This window comes from Thermobia domestica, chromosome 4 (assembly GCF_964235325.1).
Source record: "Thermobia domestica chromosome 4, izTheDome1.hap1.1, whole genome shotgun sequence".
Classification (NCBI taxonomy): Eukaryota; Metazoa; Arthropoda; class Insecta; order Zygentoma; family Lepismatidae; genus Thermobia; species Thermobia domestica.
The window spans coordinates 214,206,521-214,232,828 of NC_137457.1; the positions used below are offsets into that span (position 1 = coordinate 214,206,521).

At 36.6% G+C, this 26,308-nt stretch overlaps 1 protein-coding gene across 2 annotated transcripts in view; it reads right to left on the minus strand.

Moving 5' to 3' along the window:
* RagC-D (Ras-related GTP binding C/D) overlaps positions 1–26,308 on the minus strand; it is a 145,277-nt gene that overhangs the window by 58,054 nt on the left and 60,915 nt on the right. For both annotated transcript variants that reach the window (XM_081755474.1, XM_081755473.1), the window contains exon 3: positions 16,637–16,865. In XM_081755474.1, coding sequence (XP_081611600.1) covers positions 16,637–16,865 — 229 coding nt within the window. The remainder of the gene's footprint in view (positions 1–16,636; positions 16,866–26,308) is intronic.

Consider the following 26,308-nt stretch of genomic DNA (forward strand, 5'->3'; position numbering starts at 1 on the left):
ACTTTAAGACATACGAATATGAAATTTTACACACATATTTAAGAACCTCTCAAGTGCAAATTACAGTTCAAAGTTCAAATTACAGATGTTCAATATGTCCTCCATCAGCAACACGAACAATATCACATCGATACTCAAATTCCTCCCATACCCGGGCAAGCATGTCCTGCGTCACTGATGTTATGCCAGTACTGATCCGGTTCTTCAACTCTTCCAGGTTCTGTGGGAGTGGTGGTACATAAACGTTGTCTTTAACGAAACCCCACAGGAAGAAGTCACACGGTGTTAAATCTGATGACCGTGGAGGCCAGCTGAGGCATGCTAAGTCGCCAGCTCCTGGACGACCAATCCAACGGTTCGGTAGAGTTTCATTCAGATATTCACGCACTGGGCGACTCCAGTGAAGGGATGCCCCGTCTTGTTGAAAAATGAAGTTGTCTTCGTGCAGCCTCCGAAACAACCAGTTTTGTAACATCGCGATATACTGCTGACTGTTAACCGTGTTTCCATTAAAGAAGAATGGGCCCTAAACAGATGATCGGGAATATCGCACAAAACACATTGACTTTGGGCGAATCTCGTACATGTTCAATGACTGCATGCGGGTTCCGTAGGCCCCAAATTCGAACATTTTGTTTGTTTACCTGACCACTAACACGGAAAGTCGCTTCATCACTGAACACGATGCGTTGTGAAAAAGTGTTATCATTGTCAATAGCATCCAGAATCTTGTTACAAAATGCCACACTTTGGGTTTGTCATCAGGACGCACAGCTTGTAACAGCTGTAACTTGTACGGCTTCATAACCAACCGACGTCTCAAAACACGCCAAATTGTTGTTGTCGGCACTTGTAACTCCAGACTGGCACGACGAGTTGATTTTGAAGGACTACGTTGGAAAGCAGTTTGAATTCGTGCAACACGAGGACGGTCAGGTCTTTCCTTTACATACACATTCGGAGGATCAATTTGGTACCTCAACCTGAAACGTCTTTGCACTGTAATCACGGAATTGCACTTCGCAAACTCGATAACACAAAATGATTTCTGCTGCGGAGTAGTCATTTTAAACATATGACGGTTACCAAGCAAAACATAAGACAACTGACATCTAGCGGCTATTAATATAAACTAGACTATGTATTGGTTTCTCCAATAGCCGAGCCGAGACGCAGCGGTCGATAGTTTGGAGAAAATAATTCTTCGTAATATGTATATTCTTTTCGAAACAGGGTGTATATTCAATATATATACACATTGCACTTTTCCTAAGTTGTCGAAATACTTATGTCACATTCGTCCCGCTAGAGTGGGCCGCTACACACACACACACACACACACAAAGAAAAAACAAAACAAACAACAAAAATGAGATAGTGGTAATTCAGGCAACCTGTATTGGGGGGAGGGGGAGATGTGGACACTTAACACTGCAATATTACTCCACAAATGCACTTAAAACGGCTCACGCCAAAGAGCCTGGGAGTAAGTCTCACCATCCTTATCTTGGATTTTTTTATGATATTTAATCTTATAGGTTTTAGACCAAATTAATTATTGCCTTACGCCGCTTAGTGTATTAACTTACTAGATATGGTAGTCGAACTTTTACATCTACATCGTTGGCTGGTCCCAAATAAAATGTTTCTTTTCGCGTCACTACGCTAAGCTTCTTTTTTTTTTTAACCAATTATAGCGCGGAGTTAGGACTCTATTCAAAGATTCACAATAATTAGCCTAAATTTTCTTTGTTCTGGTGTTCCTATCTGAAGTTTCCAGAAAAATTTAGAGATTTATGCACCTGTCCTGTGATTGGTAAACTTCTCCGCTTTACTTTTAAACACAGTAGAACGTTTTGCTCACTATTTAACTTTCTTTCTTCTTCTTCTTCTATATTGTAAGAGAAGATTTTCTTTTGTTTTATTACAGCGGCGATTTTCACATTTAATAATTAAAACATTGATATGGAATGAGGACTAAAGATGAAAAGAAGGCTTTAGCACACTTTTCATTAGATTAAAAATTTATAATAGATTTTAAGTGGAAAGAAAAGGAATTAATATTTTAATTAAATATTTAATTTTAATTATAATTAAAGGAATGCTTCTTCCAGCATATTGCAAAAGATGTTTTATAAAGTGGAATTTGTTAAAAAAAGGAGGGGGGGGGGGGGTAGGAATGAAAACTTAAAAAAGGAAAGACTGTAACAAAATGTTTGTTACATCATGTTTGACCGAAAAAGCAAAAACAGCAACTAAACAGAAAATTAAAGCTTATTACATTCATAAGGAGAAACCGGCACTCAATTCAGATAAAGGTGACATAAATGCCATTTGGAGCAATGTTTTTGCTACTCATTTTCGCCGTCTGGAAGATAATGAAAAAAGAAAAAATAGTGAACAGTGACAAGTGAATTACTATTAACATATGTCTAATTATAGTGACAAGAAGAGTTTTACTTCGCACATTTTTAAAATTCTTTTTATGGTTTAAATCCTTTTTGAAGTGTACCTAGGCTGACGATGAAGACGATGTTTTTCAAAAGTACTTCCTAATGATGAGCGGCGGTGACTATTAGCCTTTTACTTACATTATTTCTAATCATTATCACCGCTCGCAATATAATGAAAATTACTATAAGCTCACTTCCATTATTGTTGTGGAAATGCAATGACTAGTACACGGAGTAGTGCATATACAAGTAATTTCACTTCTGCAACCTGAGCTCAAGATATGACAGAGAAATATTTCAATTCTACCAAATTTTAAGAAAAAGCGAGTTCACATTGAAATATGGTACATTCATTTTAGCAGATGAACCGAAATGACCGAAATGTTGATTTTAGGAAGGTTTCACAGTCAAACCAATCTTAGCTATAGAGGAGTTTTGTATTTTAAAAATGTCTGATTTGAAAGTAATATAATATACAGTATATATATATATATATATATATATATAGTACCGGTCGAAAGTTTAAGACAACTTCGGATTTAGGTGAGACTTCACTGTGAACCTTCTATTTTAGCCCAATAATTTCATGGCCGTCTATCACAGGTACTCCTGTCCAAAGCATAAAATTTGAAGACAGTTGGATTGCGCTCTTCTGAGACATACTGTAAGTTATATGTTTAATTATAATACTTAAAAAGGGACACCCAAAAAAGGAATTTTGTAAAATATATTTGTACAATATATAAAATATATTGTAAAGGTTGGAAGAAGAGACAGTATTTTGGTTTTGTTTGAAAGACATACGTATAAGGGGGCAATACAGTAACAAATTTGACACAACAAGTTATAAATGCTTTGTAGTTCTTTCTAGCATGTCGATATGTTAAAGTTTAAAAAAGAAAAAACTAACTATATTCTAAAAAGCGTACTCGAACGCTTCGTATGACCAACTGTCGCTCGTTGAATTGAGAACAACGAGCACTGCGCTTCCATTGAGTGAACTATAAACACATAAAGGCGTATACAAACAGTCGTAAAAACTTTTCAAAATATATCTACTTTTGGTATAGGTGTCCACTTTTTTTTTTTTTTTTTTTTTTAATAGGGTGTGGGTACATTTACGCACCCCTCCAAGAAGTTTTCGGGAGAAGAACCTAGGACCTCACCTTAAATTTGGAAATTGTGAAAAATAAAATTTGTTAAACCCGTTCTCTAGGACTCAAATATATATCACAGTAAGCTTGGGTGTTCCATCTCGTTTCATTTAATGGGTATAAAATTGTCAAAAATTCAAACTTCAGAGGATCTTTTCACTTATTGTATCCTCTTTGATAAAATCTTATTATCTTATATAGTTATAGGGGTGAATACAGAAGTCCATATCGTAGTATCCTGCACGTGGTTATATTTACAAACATCAACATATGTTTTTGATTTATAAAAAAAACCCACGTGCTCTTCTACTACAAGTTAGCACATGAAGCAGAGAACATGAATCATCGTCAGCACTTGGCCATTTGACGGAAGAGGAACACCAGTGCCACTGCTGCTCAGAACAAGGTATAAAACTCCAAGCATCGCTACAAACGACATCAGTTTTGGCTGGTCAATTCTCCTCTCGTAACTTCGTAACTTGCCTGGAGCTCTGAGAGGTCCTAACATAACCCAAACCTACTAGCTTGCCTGGAACTCAAGATGATATTTCTCACCATGTTCCCAAGCTTTGAGAATTCTTCCTAAAACAGCTTCGTCTGATGACAAGTTAGTGATCAAGTTGAAATTTTACACTGACTGAAACACTGTATACATTGCCATGTTGCTGCAAGAAGGGCATGAGCTTCACTGTTTCCATTAACTTCTTTTATTTTTGTATCTTGAAGTTCATGATGCACTGCCGTCTCAAGGTGATCCATAACGCCTTTGTTTTTAATGTTGCGAAATAAATTACAAATCGCATGAACCTCATGGTAAATGATGATCTGCCATTGAACTGTATAATCGGCCCTTCTTGTCTGTCCAATGATCCCCGATGAACTTTTCTGTGACCGTTGAATTGTTTGCTCCAACTTTATATCAGGCGACCCTGCGTTAAATCTGTCTTCTTCTATTTTGATAGTGAAACCGCGTTTTGAAGTTCTGATACAAATGAGAATGTTCAATTCTCAAAGTTCTAACTTAGATACCAAACACCATACCTTAAGTACTGAATACAATTCCATTCATGGAAGCAGCAACCCCTTCAAAGATGCAAATTTCATCTTCCTTCACGATCAGTTGTAACTATAAGTTTAATTACATCCACAATGTTAAGGAAGTTGTTCAAATAGCAACAAAGCTCAAATTGCTTAGAGTACAAGTTAACAAATTTATCAAAATCATCTTGAAGGTTGGAAATTAATGATTGGAGATGTTCAAACTTATCAGCTGAATTCCTATGCTTCTCTTCTAATACACGTTGGTAACCCACAGCATTTTCCATACAATCCGATTTAGGCTTGTAGGTTCTTAGTTTGCATCGAGAAAGCTTCCAACTGTAATTTCTTGACTGTATCAGCTACAGTAAGTATGTTTTGGAGGAACCGTTTGTAATGAGTTCCATTCACAATCGAGTTCAGAGTATTGACACCAACAGATCCTGCTTCAACTGGGGCATCACCAATACCACTTCCAACTAAATATCTTCCAGCATATTGCAAAAGATGTTTTACAAAGTGGAACACTTCTATCATTGGATATGTCTCTGAATTCTTTTGGACACTGCAAACAGACATCGACAACAATGTAAAAACACCTTCATCGCAAAACACTGGGAGATGTGGATGGCTAAGTTGTTCATTGATATAATGGAAGTTCTTCATTGATATAATGGAACACTATGTTACTGGACATTACACTATGTTACTGGAGCTGGAATAACGATAGAAATGCTACACGATTCAAACGAATTGAACCTTTGACAGTAATGAATGAATTCCACTCCATGTTAGTGTCTACATATTGTTTTCTTCTAAAAGTCTACAACGAACAAGTACAATCACAAATTCATTAGAATGAAATTATCTTAAAGCTTCTATTTCACTTTCCTTCAAACTATATCAGGGTGTCTACTAAATATTCATTTTCAAATTCCAGGTTTTATCAAGGTTTTCAAGGTTTATTTTTCCTTTTTTTCCAGGTCTATTCAGTAGACTGACATTTATTGTAACACGTATAAGTTATTGCAATTTTAAATAGTTCTTAACAAAAACTGGTTATAATTAGAGAATGCATATGGCAAGTGATAGTTTAAGTAACAAGATGAAAAGAAAAAATTGAGTGAAATGTAGGTTCTCAAAACTTTTTACACAAGAAAATGTTTAATTAAAATATCTCCTACCAGAAGGCCGGTTGAGAAAAATGTGCAGTAGCTTTAAATATCCTAATGTAGGAATACTATACAGGGGCAAACCTTAATTAAACCGACAAACTTTGGGAAATGATTCTCGGCACCCAAACAAGAAAAAAATCCCCTTTAACTCTTCTCCAGGGCGCATAGTTTCTGAGCAATAAGGTGCCGAAGGTGTGGAAAAATGTACTTCCGACGCCTATATTTCCAAAATAAAGAATGCTGCTTAAAATCTCACAAAGGAAATCATATGTTCAGAACAGATAAGACTTCCTTAAAGAGATCTTAAACTGCAATCTCTACGTTGGATAGGTTTGGAAATACAGGGCTCAGAAGTTCATTTTTCCACACTTTCGGCACCTTGTAGCTCCAAAACTATGTACCGTGGAGAAAAGTTAGAGGCATTTTTTCTTGTTTCGGGCTCGGGACTCAGCTCCCGAAGTTTATCGGTTTAGTTAAGGTTCACCTGTATAATAGTAAATTTTCGTCAAAAACATTACTTCAAATAAACTACTATTATAGTAGTAGCACGTGAGTGTTGATGAACAATGACAAAAAATGGCGGGAAAATAGCTTACTCACCGCTAAGTTATGGGATAAAATACCACAAGAGATTTTTACTACAAGCACTCCCCTTTAAAGTACTCTTGTGGTATTTTATGCTAAGTACCGCTAAGTTATGGGATAAAATACCACAAGAGATGTTTACTACAAGCACTCCCCTTTAAAGTACTCTTGTGGTATTTTATGCTAAGTACTGGTAGGACTTAGCGGTGAGTAAGCTATTTTCCCGCCATTTTTGTCAAACTAATATAAGTTTAGAAGTAAAAAGAAAATGATCATATATAATACAATTTCTTAACGCAAAGTAGTCCATATTGTTAAATGTTACTGCACATTCTTCTTGGATGGGGACTGGTCATCAGTTATATTTTATTTAAAAATGTATTGTAACATGAAAGTTTAAAAAACTGAAAATGTTATGGAACCACGCACATTATATGAACAAATATAGAAAACAACTTTCACAGTGAACAGTTTTTGACATTTAACTTCTAGAGTCCAACATCCATTTTAACTTTTTCGCCTGTTCTTCCAACGCATCTACTTCTGCTTCGGCGTCAGTTACTATTCTTTTCTTCTTTAATTCCAACTCTTTTTATTTTCTTCTTAATATCTTTCTTTTCTCGAGCTGCTCTGTCTTTTTTTTCACCGCGGTCTTTCAGATATTCATTTCTTCTGCTTGATGCATTCCTCACATACTGGATCATACACTTTGTGATATTCATATTACGTGTGTCACCAGCAACACGCACAGAATCCAACACACTTCTCTGGCCAATCAAGCACTCCTCTTGGAGATTTTCAACAATGCACTCTTTGTTAATGGAGAAACTCCTTTCCACTGCTGCGTTACTATGGAAAAGTACACATATCTTATGCATGAATGTTTTAAACGCATCGGAGACACCTTTATTTAACAGATCATGGAGAAAAAAGTCTAATCTGTCATTTTTGTAACTGAAATTTGACAGTTTACGTGCTGTGTCTTGGTCTGAAGAAAATTTTAAATATTCCCGTTTCACCATATCAACATTTACAGGTGTTATTTGCTCCTTGTCGACAAATGTCTCCAGGGCGAGTGTGATACGTGATTCACGAAGGGTTTCGTTGGCCATAGTTTCTGGAGACAAGCAATTTGCGGCTCTTGTTACACTGTATTTTAAAGGACACTTTAGCATAAGCTTTTTACACAGTTCTTGTAAGAATTTTCTGCATTCTTTCTTAAAGTTCAATATATCAACATCCCTCACTACTTTAAGCGATGTAACCGCAGAAAATCCAACATCAACTAAATTAAGTGGTTTTAAGATGTCCTTATCAAAAACATCTATTGAGGTCAGTTTTTTTTTTTAAAGCTACTTTTAAGACATCATCTTTCACGAAGCGGCTTAAACTACGAATCAACGTGTTTAGGTCATTCCGTAGAAACGGTAGTAATGAACTGTCTGTCTGATACTTAGTGAGGAATTCTTCTAATTCTACAGATCCGGACTGAAGGAACCCTAATCTAGCAGGCAACAGTACATTAGAGATGTGGGCTTTTACTTTAGAGGAGTTTGATGTTTCAGGAGGTTTTGTTTTCACTGCATCAACCTAAACTTTTAAGGCAGGAATCATAGTTATGGCACGGTTGATAACTTTAGAATTCTCCACCCACCTAATAGAACAAAATTTAAGAGGGAAAACTGCTGTTTCAGATGCTGCCATAAAATCTGTTCTTCTTGAAGGGAAGTCCTTGAATAAATAATACAATGTTCTCAAAAACTCTGTCCCATTCCAACCAGCTTTGGTATGCGCCGTCTTAAAAGCCCCATTAACAATATGTAAAGAGCACGTTCCTGTCTCCAAAAGCTGTGGATCTTCACCATTTTCTTCACTCAGATAGCACTTCAAATCACTCAGAAATTTCAAATTAACGTTGAGGCCACCAAGAGAAACCTGAAGTAACTTACAAAAATCGAGACCCTTGTCCTTGAAAGTATTTATAAATGCACTTAACAAATCCTGGGCAGTAGCATGTCCGAGGAATACTGATGTTAAATAACGTGTTAAAAAACTATTTTTGTCACTGTGCCAGAAACGAACTACTAAGTCAATTTGATTTTTCTGTAAGCTAGTGTTTAGGCTTTCATCGAACGATACTGCAAAAAATTCACAATTTTGTAGTTCACGAAGTAACGTCTGTTGGAAATATGGACCCAATCCAAAAGTGATGACATAACCTATTTTGTCTTTGTGTAACTGCATATTTTTAGCGACTTCATACTCAGGAAACATTAAAGGAAACAAATCCGTTGCGCTCGCTTGGTTTCTGGCTGATGCATGACTTGTAACTTTGTGTAATGTCCAGATTATTTCTGCTTTCGTTACTTGATCTTTGATAAGATAACTCTTTATTACACCACTAGTTTTTGCTGGGCTTTCATTTTTCTCCTAAACAACTGGAGTAGATGATGTGCCAGTCACTGAACTGGAAGACGCTGTAAAATATTTTGTACAGAAAGGCTCCTTGTTAACATTGCTTGAGAACTTTACGATCGAACATTGTGCATTAAGAGCATTAACAGCTATTTGATGTTTCTTTCCTTTTTCATGAGATTTCAATGATCCAGCTCCCATATTTGAAATGTCAAAATCAGTTCTGCAGAGTTTACAAGCTGCTTTAAATGGATTGTTGTTCCTAATAACCCATTTCCACTGACCTTTCCACGAGTCCTGGAATTTAGTTTTAATTTTCTCCATTTTAATGGCTGCAAAATAAAATGTTAACCTAAATACAAAGAGTGATTCTGTTAAGATGTGGGCAATTTTACTTTTTTCCGGTGATACACCTTTCGGCCACCGGGAATGGTGTTCACTGCGACATCCGCTGGCTTGGACTCCTGTTAAAAAGCTTCGGCACAGGAGTATAAGTGGAATGTTGTTCCAGACCTGTCTACTACTCTTGCTACAGAAACATGTAAACCAATGTCTTCACAAAGCAGCAAATAAGCTTGATTCACACTATGCAAATAAGCAGCAACTACAGAGAAAGCTTCTGGCTTGTATGCCACTATCCCCTCAGTGTAAGACACAAACTTAATAGATCATGAACTTTAACTTTTTCAATTACCTTACTCTCACCACCGGGGACTAGTTTAGCTCTTTTTGTAGTCACTGTTATTCACAATGACCATGCCAAACAAACAAAATCTTATTCCGTCTCTTCTTGTACCCTCAACATACTTTCCAAAAACATTCACCGCCTGCACTCTGCTCACGTCTGTCTGTCTTTCTCAACTACGTCTCCACTGAATAAGTTATTATTGGCTTTTAACTTATGCTGTAGTATATAGCTTTCTTGCATTTTACACAAATATACTTATTCCATATCAATCCCAAAAACAATATTTTAAAAACAATTTTAAAACTTCCAGGTTCCTCGTCCAATTCCAGGCTATTTCCAGGTTTTCCAGGTCCAAAAGTAAATTCCAGGCTAATTCCAGGTTTTCAAGGTTTTCCAGGTCAGTAGACACCCTGTATATTCTTCAACATTTTAAAGCTGTTAGAAACAATAGGGCAAACACTGTTTTATCCACATTCAGAATTACCTGGCACGTCATCTGATGGTTTGGTAAAACTTTTTCTTAGTCTAGCTTCAGAAACTGTGAGTTGCCAGCTGATGGAATTGAATTATTTTTAAAAAGTACTATAACTGTGTGATGAGCACCTTTTGTACCAGAAATGAAATTGAATATTTCAGTTTAACGTCCTACGAATATGCTCTTCTAGGCTAAGGACGACAATGATTAAGGCAAGTGAATGATAATAGAAAAATTGGTGAATGAGAAAGTGAACGGAAACGTGAGTACCCTGAGAAAACCCACGAACACGATGTTGTCTACCACAAACTTACTTGGCCGGGGATCGAACCAGGAACCCCACGTATCAGAGTAAGAACTCTACCACTGAGCCACTGCTCCTCCCCCTCCTACACTTTTGTACCAGAGAAGCCAGATCTGTACTCAAAATCAAAATGAATTTGCATAAAGTCATTTGGGACTGGAACAACTTGATATTTTGAAGCAAAGACCGTGTAGCCAGATAGTAGATTACAATTTTCAAAAGGTCATTTTAACTGACTGATGGTCCACAACGATTGAGTGAAGTGATCAATTGTCTGCTTTTGCATTTATCATAGATACTGTGAGCAACCATTAATTGTAGAGGTACTATTTAACGGCCACCAAGGGCCTGGAATATATTTCGAAACTGAAGTGTTTCATTCCATCTCTTACATTTTCTTCCTCTGATTCAGTGTTTATAGAATTAGAAACGCTGTCCTCTTCGTTGTCACCAAAATGTCACCAAAATTACTGTCATTTGATAATGTGTCAACAGATTGTATTTCCTTATATTGAACAGAACTGAGCAGAATGTTAGCATATTTTTTGGCATTTATATAGTATTCCCAGACATTCCGAGTTCTTCAGAATCAAAATTTATCTTCTAAATCAAAGCTAGTGTTTAACAATTCATTTCTAACAATCTTTAATGCAGTTTTCACTTTACTGGTTGATCGAATTTTTCTGGCTAATATTTCAAGAATGGATACCTAGTTCCTCCATCATGACAATGCTCCAGCTCACCTCGCGAAACCCTGCACCGAATATTTGACCACTACAGGACAAATTTCTTAAGCATCCTTCTTACAGTCTAGACCTTGCTTTCTGTAACTTTGCACTGTTCCTGTATGTAAAAATGAAGCTGAAAGGGATTAGGTTTTCCAGTAATGATTTTCTGAGGGTCTAGGACAACGAGAGTGCCTTACTCCCTAGTGAAACTTGGCAGATTTGGTTTAACGTTTGGTTTCAGATGATCGAGACGTGCATTGAAAAATTAAATAAATTAAACTGTATTGCAAAACTCCTACAGTTTATGGAACTCGTAGGTTCAATGCCGCGTTCACATAACCTCTCCATTGACTTGACTTCTGCCCTTTACCAACTGGATCCAGTTTCTACTTTATATTCCTATTTCTGCGAGATTCTCCCATCTGCACCTATATCTTCCTAATGGTTGTTTTCAGATTGGATTTCCAGTTAAAACTTTGAAAGTTTTGGATTTTCTTCCATTCTGGGTACATAATCTGCCTACCTAAGCCACCTGGACTTGATAATCCTAACAATATTTGGTAAACGGTATAAAATATGCAGATCCTCGATATGAAGTTTCCGCCATTCACAATTCCCGTTCCTCTTGCGTTCGAATATTCGTCTCAGGATGACATTAGACATTAGAACTGAACAGTTGTTGCGAGTTCTTTATACTAGTGATTCGCAACCTTTTGCTCCTCACGGCACACCATAAATTATTTATGACTCTATACGCCACACCAAAATACCAGGCTATCCCAAAAGTTCTGCACCATACGAGGAGGAAAATGAAATAAGAATATCAGAAACAAAAACAAACCTTTATTCAGCAAAGTACACGCCATCATGTTCAATGACTTTCACCCATCTTTGGGACAACAGTTCAATCTGAGGGTAACACCAGGTGGCATGTTAAGAATTGAGAAATGTATGAGAGACCGAAACAAACCATAATCTGAGGGTGCAACATCTGGACTATGGGATAATGAGGCAACAACTCGAACCCGTCAAGTTCAGCCAGGGTGTTGGTCGAACTTCGAGACCGATGACTCGGAACATTATCAATTTGGAGCAATAACCTCTTCCTCCTTGTTAATGACGGACATTTCTCATTCAGAATGGCACACTCGGCGTAATTGTTTAGAATACAGTTCACCTCTTACAGCACGACCCTCTGGAACAAGCTCAAAATGAACTATCCTGTCAATATTCCACCAAACACAAAGCATGAACTTCTTTCAAAATATGTCCTGTTTTACATTGGCTAGGGCTTCTTGTCCTTTTTTCACCCACTTCTTATCTCCTGTCATAATTCTCCAGAAACAAAGATCACAAGTATTTTTTAACAATTTATTTATTGTTATTATAACAAAGTCTGGCAAATCGCTACTCTATGCTGGGCCTGCTCCCTTGTCAGCTCATGGGGATTTTGTTGGGGCTGTTTATTGACGTAATCCATGTCATGCAATCGACGGTTTACTGTCGATTTGGATGCCCCAACCACTCTTGTTAACACATGTGTGCTCGATTGTGGTTCTGCACTTACAACATCGTACAGAGGACCGTTAATGTCCATCGGAGGTCTACCCTTGCGGGGCTTGTCCGCTCCGCGAGACTTAAATCACCCGAAGTGAATTTTTTGAATCTACAGAAAGCTTTAGACCGATCCAGTACTGTTTTGTTCTCTACATGACAAATTTCCTCCATTGCAGCTTTTGCAGTTAGTCCATTCTTTCATAAAAATCGCAGCGCTGCTCGAATTGCAATTTGGTCCTCACTCATGTTGCCCTTTTTGACTTTACGGGACACTCGCTTCACACCAGTACTTGCCTTAACTTTATCCCACGAACCTGTCCTCTATGCCTGCCAATAGTTGCCACTGGTGGCGCCACCTATCCGCCCAAAGTTTTACCTCATGCAGGCCAGTGTGCTGATGGTGCAAGACTTCTGGAACAGCCTGGTGTAATTTCGCTGATGTAACGTTGATATTGGTCACTGTAGATGGGATGTAAAAAATGTAAGAAAATACACTTTTGTACACCTACTATTAAAATAAATAACTGTATTCATACTTTACACAGTAAGAAAATAAAATTTATCTTTTATACAATATAATTGTGAAAAATTCGCATCACACCTTTCACCTTGTGCTAGCACTCAGGTGTACCGCGGTACAACGGTTGCGGATTACTGCTTTACACTGTCACTAGTATAAGACTCTAGCGTTATTCCTTCATACTTGTACTACTTACTTGGGTCTGCAAGTAATTCTTTAGATTGTTTAATCGTGTCGGGAGTTGAAATTTCAGGAATACACTAAATAAACAACAACTTTCAATCTCGTTCGTAATTATTTGTAATGACATGAGTTTGCCCAATGGAAAATTGTAACGAATAGCATCAATTTCATGTTTCTTATTCATAATCCGGACAAATTGCAATCGAGGATTGGATTCCGGATTGAATGGTAAATTCAGGACTGTCTATACTAATCCCGGACGTCTAATAATCCAACTATTTACTGGAATCCAACTTACGATTTATTATACTGTATATGGAAAAGATACTTGCATTTATAGCAGTATAACTAGTGCTGATTGGAGATTAATCGCCGCCGAAATAGTGTCTTAAACCCAGTTCTGAGCCAATTCATTCTGGATTTCTGCTACATACTGCTTTATTACCGTTTATCATCTTCTTGGTCTATCAACAGTCAATATCTCACATGTAACTTGTGCCGTCTATTGTGCTTATCACAACAAATCTTTATAGCTATACAATACAATGAACAGAATTTTGTTCTAGATTCTACTATTAAATTTCTTGACATTACATGATAAACGGTTTTGCATGAGGTAGTAACCAAAGTTGGACGGGTGATCTGGGTCAATTTGCTTCGTAGAAATAGCTTGCCGGATCTGGTGTGAGGCATACCCAGTATTAAAAAAGTTGAGTCACGTATCCTTAAATTTACTGTTCGAATAATAAAAATAGTGTCCGGTAGGGAAGTAATCAGTTTAAAACTGAGCCTGACGCATCTATCATGCAAAGTTCTACTTATGTAGGTATAGATCGAGTACAGGTAGAGCAAAATTATAGTCCGGAATCATTTTCTACCACTACCAAGTTTTATTACAAAATCCTCTTCTATAAACAGTATATTACAAAAAGTCACTATAATGTAAAATTCTCTAATACTGGGTTAAATATGATATCTTAAGGCCCGAGCAGCCTAGGGAAGCATCACCATAGAGCTTCGAGAAAGATAGGTGAGTGGATTTAGGATCCCCAATGTTCCACGCAAGTAGAGGGGGGGGGGGGGTTAAAGGCGACCAAGCTCCACGCAATCTGAGTGGCTGAGGTTAGGAGTCCCACCGAGTTCCGAGCAAACTAAGTGGGCAGGAAAGGAGACCTAGAGTTCTAAAACAAACTAAAGGCTTTGGGTTAGTTTCTTCTCAAGGCTCCAGATAAGCTGAGAGAGTGGAGATGACCACCAGAAAACTGATAATTGTCGGTGAGATCGTTCTGGTTATACAGGTGTCCCAGTATGGCGGTGGCGCTGGTGGTCCTTCGTCGTCATGTAACTGCGTTGGTGTTCTTGTCATCTGCCGCTAGTAAGTCGTAGTAGGACTCACATGGTTAATGCTTGTAAACATAAACACTTGTAGGTTGTTTTCCAACAGAGCTATGTGCGGTTATGTGAGTGTGCGAGTGTTCATGTATGTTGAAATCGACTTAATTCAATTATTAGAAAATATGATTATAAATGTTACTGAAAATATATCCTTAGGTTAGCAACTACAGACAAGCGCTACGATTCTCATCGGTGAAGCTAATAGACAGATGAACTGATGATATTGAAGAATTGTTGGGATTTGGGTGTTATTCCGATACCTAAACTCCTTTTACTACGGTAAGCCCATTGTTTGAAACGTAAGAAAACCATTTGCCTCGACTTTGACGTCGTGAAAAGTTATTTAGAAGCGATCGTTTGAGAGTTTACGTAACTGCAGTGAAATCGAACTTAGATCAAGTATTCTGAAATAAGAAAATAGTATGTATACTCAAGTTCGAAAAATATTTCATAAACCTTATTCTTTTTATACGAAGAACGGGCATTTTTGCTAGTTTTGGCAACATTTGTAATCAAAAATACAAAAAGAGAAATGTGTATGAAACATATAACAAGAAAAACATTTGGGAATTTGGCCCTGTCAGCCCTTTGATGACCGCGGAAGAGTGTTCAAACTAGCCGAGCGGGATATTTTGGCTTATATTCAATGTAATATAACATCTGAACTACTACTTGTACTGAAGTGTTAAGAGTTGTGGAAAGTACATGGATAGTAGAGTTTATCAGGACTAAAACATTTTACAACACTCCTATTCACAGCTAAAAAATGGTGAACGACATCGAAGACAAGATCGTTATTTTAAACTATCTGGATCATACAGTGCATCAACTGCCGCACCTGATACACTTTGTATGTATAAAGACGAAGTTGAAATAAGTTCGTCATTTCTAGAATTTTCAATAAATGACTTAAAGACATAAAAATCTGAAGAGCCAAGCAGCGCTCTAAACTTTAACGAATACTATAAAATGAAGCAATAAATGTTTGCGAGACACTATCATTGATATATTTATAACCTCTATTTTCACCACCAAAAAATGTTGGATGTGAAAGGATAAAATTATCTGTCCTTCGAGACAGTTATTTATATATATTTTCATTAACTATTCAAATTGGTAAGTTCTTGGTACGTATACTAATTGGTGGAAATGATATTCACAAAATTCTGTACTCTGTGATTTGTATATGCTGATTTCTTCTGCCCTAAACTTGGATTTTATTTCATTCTTAGTAGTTTCAAACACGGAAGTAGGTTTCCAACCTCCGAGATTTTTCATATTTCATGACGTCATATTTCGCATTTGAAATGATGCAACTGTTTCCAATTTATCTATCTATAATTACGTATGAAGTGTGACTTGTGTAGATTAACATATTGCATCTTTGTTTCCAAAGAAAAAAATCTTGAAGTTGGTGCTCTTTCATGTTATTAATTCTTTTCGGTATGAGTGAAACTGTGTTCTTAAAATACTTTAATCCCAATGAAATCTACTGTTCACATATTTTCTAATGATACAAAGAATACTTCAATACGAACAATAGACTAGATGTTACAGTATGTTGCATATAAGCCATACGTCAAAATACTCTGGTCGGCCATTTTCAATACCACTTTTTCCCCTCCGCGCTCACCGTGGGCTAACAGGGCGAAAACTCCACATTTGTGTTTCTCTTGTGAAATACTCTCATATATAACTAGTTTATATATATCTTTGCGGTATGTAGTAGATTGTTGGAAACAGATTTCTGGAATTTTGCCTGTAAAAGTATTTACTAATATTGTTTGTAAATAGTAACATTACTGCTACGCACAAATAATTATGAAGTTCCTTACTACCTTCAAATTTATGATGTAATTTCTTTAAAAAACACTAACGAATAAAACTTTACGGCAATTTTGACAGTTTTCACTCAGAAACAAAATAACATGTTACAGGGTAAAATACTAAAATATTTTATACTCACCTGTGCATCTATCACAAATACTAATGCGCCACATCCTCGAAATATTGTATCGGAATCAAAGGTAGGATCAAAAAAATCGATTTGTCCAGGAAAATCCCAAATTTGAAATTGAACGAACGAGGAATTGGATATATCATCTTTAATAATTTTGTTGGTACTTTCCAAAAAGAGAGTTTCGTTTGGAGACATCTTGTGGAAAACAACCTTCTGAATAGAGGACTTCCCACTTCTGAAATTGAATGAAAATGTTTTAGGGAAATGTAAGTATTAAAGTACAAGCATATCACAGGTCAAATATTACAATGAAATTTTACATGAAGTTCATTGTTTCGAAATCCTCTTCAATATGTGTACAACAGAATCTTAATCTGCAGAAACTATTGGGAACTACAATCTGTCTACTCTGTGGCCCTCTTAACTTAAACACTTCTACTTATTCATAACTAGTAAAAACTAGTAAACGGTACTATTCTACATTATACTGATAAATGTGCTATGTGCATACTCCAATATATTCATTGCATCTTCATAGGCTAAATGATGAAATTTTACATGAAGTTCATTGTTTCGAAATCCTCTTCAATATGTGTACAACAGAATCTTAATCTGCAGAAACCATTGATTCTCATAACACACAAACATTATTTTCTTATAATCTTAATATACATATCAGAAAAATAAATACTAATTGTTTCCGTAACGTAAGTCAAAATATCTGATCTACACCGTAACTTTATACTATGATCTTTGCTTTGTTTTCTTCTATTGCACATATTTACGAGGGTCATTTAACTCGAACTGGTAACACTGCTACGATTGGAGTGTCGTGTGGGCAGGAGGCAAATGACGAACGTAGTGTGTTCTGTGGATGTAAATAAAATGAAATCTTTGAGTTTTACGTCCCAGCTGGCTAGGCCAAAGGAGACGGTGATGATGAGAAATGGAATGAAGAAAGTGGGAGGAAACGGGAGAACCCCGAGGAAACCCACGCACATGGTGTTTATCCACCACAAAGTTCACTTCGCGGGAGCTGGGATTGAACCCGGGACCCCATGCACCAGAGTGAACACTCTACCACTGAGCCACCGCGGCCCCTGTTCCGTGGATGTGTACGAGTCAGTTCAACGCTGCTCCGGTTCCATATTACAGTGTGTGGCGAACAGACGTCGTTAAAGTGATTGTTGTGTGAAATACCGCCCTAACGCAATGTTCACGCGTGCAGACGCCTGAAATTTTGCTACCCATCTCGCCACTGTCCGATACGGTAGAGCAGCTTCATCACAGGCCTCTGTTTATCAAATTCCAGGTGGCACGAGGGCAAAAATGCAAGGACGATTCACAGAGGATTAACAGAGGCCTGTGATGAAGCTGCTCTACCGTATCGGACAGTGGCGAGATGGGTAGCAGAATTTCAGGCGGGACGACAGCCAACAGACAAAATGCGCGGTGAAGGGCATATGCGAACGGCTACGGATGACATTCATCTTGGAAGACTACGGACACTGCTTGACGGTGATCGGAGCTGGACTTGTAGTGAACTGGCGCAGGAGCTGAACATTTCTTTCGCATGCTAACACACGATCTTGGCATGGGGAAAACTACAGCCAGATGGGTACCCCATGCTCTGACCGAGGTTCAAAAGCGACACAGGTGGGAATGTGTGGGCTTACACCTTCAACGTTACAATGAGGAAGGTGATGACTTATTGCACCGCATTACTGCAAGTGACGAAACATGGGGAAGATCCTACGAGCCTGAATTGAAACGTCAGTCGAGTGAGTGGCGCCACCCAGAATCTTCACGACCGAAAAAGCTTAGGCAAGAGCCAGCAAACGTGAAGATGATGATGATAATGTCATACGACCACGAAGGCATTATCCTGTCACATCAAGTTCCACCGGGCGTTACCGTCAATGCTGCATACTATGCAGTGATAATTTGCGACCAGAATCGCGGCGCAAACGTCCACATCTCCTGGAGTCTGGACCAATTCTCCTACACGACAATACCAGATATCATACAGCCCATCCAGTACAGACTCTGTTACGATGATGGAGTTGGGAGGTACTGGAGCACCCGCCATACTCCCCGGATATAAGCCCCTGCGATTTTGATCTTTTCCCAAAAACGAAAGAACCTCTCACAAGTAAAGGGTCCAAATGGATGAATCGAGTTGCGGGATGAGACATAGTGCACTTGATAGAGGGTGTGAAAATATGTGTATGTGCAAAATTATAGCGGCTGAGCGCCATAAGAAACGGAGAGGGAGCGGGTCAAAGTTGGTGGAAGAAGGGCTATGTTATGTTATTGAAATACATCAAGTAAACTGTTGAATCATAAAAATAGTGAAAGATAGACAATGCAAACGGTGATAGTTTTACATATTGGCAAAAAAAGAATGGGCAGAGTAGATCACGAACCTCCGCCGCCATCTTGAAATCCGCCATTTTGAAATGTGTGATTTTTCTGAAATGAAAAGGTAGACATGTGATATATCAATTAGGACCAGCATTTTCTCAAAAATTCAATTATGAATTTCATTGATCATTATCTGTACTTATTTGGAAGATTTAAGATAATCTTTAAAGTTATTTACGAAAATCTAGGAGACTGATACTCGTACATTGAAAGTTTGGATTATCACGAAAACACATGTAAGTTAAACAATCTACAAGCCAAGAAAATTAACAGTGAAATTTGATATCTAAGATGTATATTATTTCTGACACTACCTTCAATTTGGTTCATATATTGCCGAAGAGAAATGTTCCGGTCTGGAAGAACCGCTTCCGCTTTTTTAATTTTGTTGTTTTTTCTTGTTCTTTTAGTCGAAAACAATGTAGAGTTTATATAGCTACCTTTTGTTAAATGACATACTTACTAATATAGACCATAACACAATAAAAGTCTGAAAGATTGGAATGTAATTATTACGTACTGTACGTAAACCACTATATTTTTCACCACTTGCAGTATTTTTTACTCAACTTGCTTTGTCCACCTTCGTAAGCATTAGCAACTTGGGATGAGTGTAGCATATTATATCTAAACGAAAAGCGATTCGCGAGTTCGGAAGATGCAATGATGATCCATTGTCGGAGGACACAATAATCGTGTCCTGTGCCAATATTATCACAATAATCGAAGGCTTCATATTGCGAACAAACTGATCAAACATAATGTGACACGATATAGACACTCGAGAAAACCACCTCACTCGATAACTTATTTTCCGCTACAATTTCATTGCTCTATTCGACTGCAGTAGTCCACTTTTCGTTTAGATATCACATGCTACACTCATTCCAAGTTGCTAATGCTTACGAAAGTGGGTAAAGAAAGTTGAGTGAAAAATATATTACCTAGATAGTTTACGTACAGTACATAATAATTGCATTCCAATCTTTTATTGTGTTATGCTCTATATTAGTAAGTATGTAATTTAACAAAAGGTAACTATATAAACTCCACATTGCTTTCGACTAAAAGAGCAAGAAAAATAAACAAGAACAATAAAAAAAAGGCGGAAGCGGTTCTTCCAAACCGGAACAGTTCTCTTCGGCACTATATGAACCAAATTGAAAGTAATGTCAGAAATAATAATGTAATAATATACATTTTTGATACGAAATTTCTCTTCGGCACTATATGAACCAAACTGAAACTAATGTCAGAAATAATAATATAATAATATACATTTTTGATATGAAATTTCACTGTTAGTCTTCTTGGCTTGTAGATATTTCTAATGTGTATGTGTTTTCGTGAAAATCCAAACTTTCAATATAAGAGTATCATTCTCCTAGATTTTCGTAAATAATATAAAGATGACCTTAAATCTTCCAAATAAGTACATATAATGATCAATAAAGTTCATAAGTTTTTGAGAAAATGCTGGTCCTAACTGATATATCACATGACTACTTTTCCATTTCAAAAAATATCATATATATTTCAAAATGGCGGCGGAGGTTCGTGATCTACTCTGCCCTTTCTTCTTTTGCCAATATGTGAAACTATCACCGTTTACATTGTCTATCTTTCACTATTTTTACGATTCAACAGTTTACTTGATGTATTTCAATAACATAACATAGCCCTTCTTCCACCAACTTTGACCCGCTCCCTCTCCGTTTCTTATGGCGCTCAGCCGCTATAATTTTGCACATACACATATTTTCACACCCTCTATCAGATGCACTATGTCTTATCCCGCAACTCGATTCATCCATTTGGACCCTTTACTTTTGAGCGCCATAAGAAACGGAGGGGGAGCGGGTCAAAGTTGGTGGGGAAGGTCTATGCTATTTTATAGAAATACATCAAAGAAAGTGTTGAGACGTAAAAATAGTGAAAGATAGACAATACAAACAGTAGTAGTTTCACATATTGGCAAAAGAAGAATGGGTAGAGTAGATCATGAACCTCCGCCGCCATCTTGAAATCCGCCATTTTGAAATATGTTATATTTTTTGAAATGGAAAGGTAGTAATGTGATATATCAATTAAGGCCAGCATGTTCTCAAAAGTCAATTATGAACTTTAGTGATCATTATGTGTACTTATTTGGAAGATTTAGGATCAACTTTATAGTTAGGCCTATTTACGAAATCTAGGAGCCTGATACTAATGTGATGAAAGTTTGGATTATCACAAAAACAAATTTAAGTTAAACATTACTACAAGCCAAGAAAACTAACAGTGAAACTTGATATCCAAGGTGTATATTAGTACATTATTATTTATGACATTACTTCCGATTTGCTTCATATAGTACCGAAGAGAACTGTTCCGGTCTGGAAGAACCGTTTCTGCTTTGTTTTTCGCTTTTGGTTGAAAACAATGTGGAGTTTATATAACTACCTTTTGTTAAATCACGTACTTACTAATATAGACCATAACACAATAAAATCTGATAGATTGGAATGCAATTATAACGTACTGTATGTAGACTACATTTTTTTTCACAACTTGCTATATTTCCACTCAACTTTCTTTGTCCACCTTCGTAATCAAAAGTAACTTGGGACGAGCGTAGCATGTGATATCTGGATGAAAAGTGGGCTACTGCAGTCGAATGTATTTTCGTAATAATCCAAACTTTCAACATACGAATATCAGTCTCCTAAATTTTCGTAAATAACTGTAAAGATGATTCTAAATCTTTCAAATAATTACATATAACGATCACAAAAGTCCATAACTGACTTTTTGAGAACATGTTGGCACTGATTGATATATCACATGACTAAGTTTCGTTTTCAAAATCTATGCCAAGTATTAACGTACAGATAGAGTAAAAAGTGGTAATTACCTATGGAAAATGACGAATTGGTAGCACGATCGTAATGAAAAATCGTCTTTACCCTAGAACAGGTTCAATTCACGTAAGAAAACAAATAGCTCAGTTAGTTAAAGCAACGATTCTGTATGCCGCGGGTAGCTGGTTCGAACCCCACAGAAGTGCAACTGTCACTTTTATTATTATGGTTATTTTATTTTTATGTGGGAAAGAATCAAATTGTAACATAAGTGTAAAACTCATGGCGATACAAAAAACGTCGCACTTGCATTAGTGTCCCTAATTTTTGTTTGCAAACAGTTTCGTAATTACTTCCCCTGTGCTCACTGCTCACAATATGCTCGCTGGTGCATAACGAATGTTTTCCAGTAAATGTTAATTCTAATTTGGAGAATTTTATAAAGTTTCACAATGTTTATCATTAAATAGTCTTCTATCTACTTGTTTGGACATTTTGATAACAGATTTCCCTATTAAATGTTTAAGTACGGAAAAGGTTTACAATTTATTTGTTTTGAATTGAAATTTTTTTGAATTTACCACATGAGGTAAGTAGCCCGAAGGAGGAGAACTGAAGTAGCTGATATTCTACGTAAAAGCAAATAATTGTACATTGATGATGTTTCTTACTTTCAGCACATAATCTTTACGTTAGAGAGTCAGATAGAGAAAAATCCTGGTTTTTCCTCCCCTATGACCACCCATCTTAAACCTCTACATTAGGGTGGAGTGAAATAGTGGCCAAAAATTTTTTTGGGGAATTAATTTTTCTAATAGGGCGGAAAAGTTGCCTTACCATTAGAGTACTGTATCAGAAAAATATTAGTTTCGTTAATTAATTCCTTTGGGTGCCACACGGGACTTGAAATTTGGACCTGAATTTTTTTTATCCGTATTGGTAAAAGGGACAAAATTATTTTTTTCTCTATTATTTTTTCTAATAGAGAGAAAAAGTTGTCTTACCATTAGAGTACTGTGCCACGGAAATATTAGTCGCCTGAGTCATTTCCTTTGGGTGCTATACGGACTTGAAATTTGGCTGAAATATGTATTTTTAACAGTATTGTGAAATGAGGCAATTTTTTTCTGTTCGGAAAAGTTGTTATACAACAATATTGTATCACAGAAACCTCACTCCTCTGAGTCAGTTCCTTTTAGTGTTATAGAGGGCTCGAAAAGTTAGTTGTAACGTACTTATATTTTTTACATTATACTTGAATGGAAAAATGAAATTAAGTATCTTACATATATGCTATATTCGAATACATCTTTATAATTATTACAAATATTACAGAAGTTTCATAACATCAACTTTTTTGTTTCTTAGTTTGAAAATCAGTTGGAAAATCTTTATAAACATATGTGAACAAACATAAAAAAGAACACTACCTTGTACATAAATTAGACTAGATTTATGTGCAGTCTGTATTACCCTACGTATATACTCGACTACAGGCATCATTGATAAATACTGTATATTAATAATATTAGAGAAGTTAGTGAGGCAATTTTTCATTCTTGTCCGTTTGAATATAAGCTAAGAAAGCTTTATAATATGATATATGAAAAAAAAAAAAAAAAATGACAAAAATACACCACTCAGTACAAACTTAAGATTTAGGTTTTTGTGTGTAGTGTATGTTACAATAGACATCTTCACACAATTTTTAGATTAATTGCAAATATAAGAAAAGTCATGTAATGACATGAACATTTCTGATCTCAGTTTGAAAATAACCTAGGAAATCTTAATATACAAATAATATGTGATAACATGACAAAATACGTTACTTTCTATTTTTGAGCATGAGCTAGGAAAACTTCATATCAAAATAATATGTGGAGATACATGTCAACATGCATTACACTGTAGAAAACTGACTTTGTGTTGAAGACAGGCGTACATCTTCGGGACTTGAGTCTTGCCCTTATATATCCATCTCGTGCACTTACACCACAAACACAAGACGATGCTTCTGTCACCAATTTTACACATTGTTCTACAGCTTGGCTAAGGCATGGAATATTCGGAATTTCAATATTTGTGGTATCACCTTGAATGACTCTATGAATATTCGCAGCAGTGAGATCCATAATAAGTGTGTGTATGAGGGGTGGGGGTGGGGGGGCAAGTTATAGCGAAATCTGTCCAGTTTATGAGTTCTGTGTAGTCTTTAGCTTCAAAATTGACTAATGGAATGTCGTAATTTCTGATTCCAGGCATTTGCGAGGTTTTTGCTTTAAGGACTCGTCTTGAGTCCAGTTCTCTGATATGTTTCTTCTCATCTGCCAGCATAGAGAGGAGAATGTTTTCAGGATGTGCAAAATATCCATTTCTTTGAAGTACAGGATCAATGACTGCCTTGTACTTTTCAGGAAGGAAGCGCGATAACTGAATTATTTTGAAGAAATGTCTTGATCCATCTGTGCAAAAATGTTTCTGTTTTATGCTGAACCAAACTGGCGCATACACTTTTACAACATACTGAGAGAGCACTTTTAATTCTTCTGAAGGGTTTGGTGTAGCTACATACAATCGATTAATTCTGTTTGCTGTAGGAACCCACCTGACGTGCGAAATGTTTCCTGGATAGCGTTTTGCCAAAGAATCAGGAAAATGTCTATTTGAAACAGCCCTGCAAAATATTTCTGATCCGCACTGAGATCATTATAATTCTCGAAAGCTGAAAGATGACTCTTAATTACATCTTATTCCACAACTGGTTGGTTTTCACAATTTAATAATGATCTTCCAATCTGTCCAGGAAATGCATGAGGACCTACCTGTTGTCTCACCAGCAAATGTCTTAAAGGGAGTTCATTTACGTGCAGCAGACAAACCAACCATTGCAAAAGTCACTGAACAGACTCTTGTAAACGTCGTATTATTCCACCCTTTCTGCCAGTATTTGTAGCAGTCCTTGTATTTGTAGCACGAAAATTTGAAATATTTTCACTCTACGTATTGTAAAATGCTTTGGCAGAATAAAAACACATACTCTCCATTTCAATTCTTTTTAGTTCAAGTTTCTAAGACAATTATTTGGCAGGATATCAACCATTCCTCTAGTCTCCTTGCTCGCCACTCTAAAAGTTGGAAAATTTTGCGGAAGGAAAGGGTTAACCATGCTGGTGGCACCCAAAGATAATAGATTTCAACGAAAATAAATATTGATTTTTAAAATACTTACTAAGGAGCAATAATCCCGCACTATTAGAATACCGATGTGCAAACTTCAATTTTTCACTCCACCCTATTCTACATACCATGGTTCGTCTTACACAATTTCGGTGCTCCAAAGACATTCATATAATAATAATAATAATAATAATAATAATAATAATAATAATAATAATAATAATAATAATAATAATCCTGAATATGCCATCCTTACCTAATGTAGTCCTTAGACATCTTAGTTTAAAATGCTTTCTTTAGTAATAATTTGGGCAACCATGTAGGAGGCGGCACGACGTTTTATTTTGCTCCTCTCATTTCAGTACCCTCACAGCAGAAAGTAATTTCTGATAAGCAGGGCAGACAAAATGAATAAGAAATATATTTATAACATCCTCTCCCCCTTCAAGATTGGAATATCACGTAGCATATTTTATTCTACCGAAGATGGCCCTGTGCGGTTAGGGGTAGGTAACTAAAGAAATACCTAATATATAGCGCCCCTTGATTGTAATATTACCGCTTCTTTATTTGTTCGAGAGAGCTCCTACCCAACCAAGGGTAACAAAAAAAGAAGGAAAAGTGTCTATTGATTCTAGTGGCGGAACCAGCACGGACTCCTGGGGGGTGAAGTGAAAGATTCTTTTGATGATGTGAAGCTGTCACAAATTACCACTTAACTAAACTAAACATAATAGTGGGGTGAACCGTAACCCAGTCAGTTCAAATTGATGTAAAAGTTTAATTTTTGACTTCATATTAAAGTTTTGGTTCCAAATGAGAATTTCAGTCCGAGTGGTCAATGATCAAATCTCGGGGAGCTCTGCAATGTAGGAAAAATAATGACGTCTATATCGTGATCCTCTTGGTGACATCACGAATCATGACCTAAATATAGCACAACGTAAACGCCAGATGCTGTCTTATCTCGTAGCCGACTGAGCTAGCGCAATATGCTAGTAAGGAAAATTAGTTTTGGCGTGGGTTCAAACCCTGCCTAAGGAGAGTTATTTTTATTATTATTTAGTCTTTTATTATAACACTTCTTTCGTTAAAAAAGATTTAAAATAATATTCAAAAAGTGATTTAACAATTATTTTTTAAAATTTTCATTAAACTTCTTTCATTAAAATAAGTTTGCCCTTGTACTATACAGATCCATAGCAAAAGTAGTAGTAGTAGTAAAAGTAGT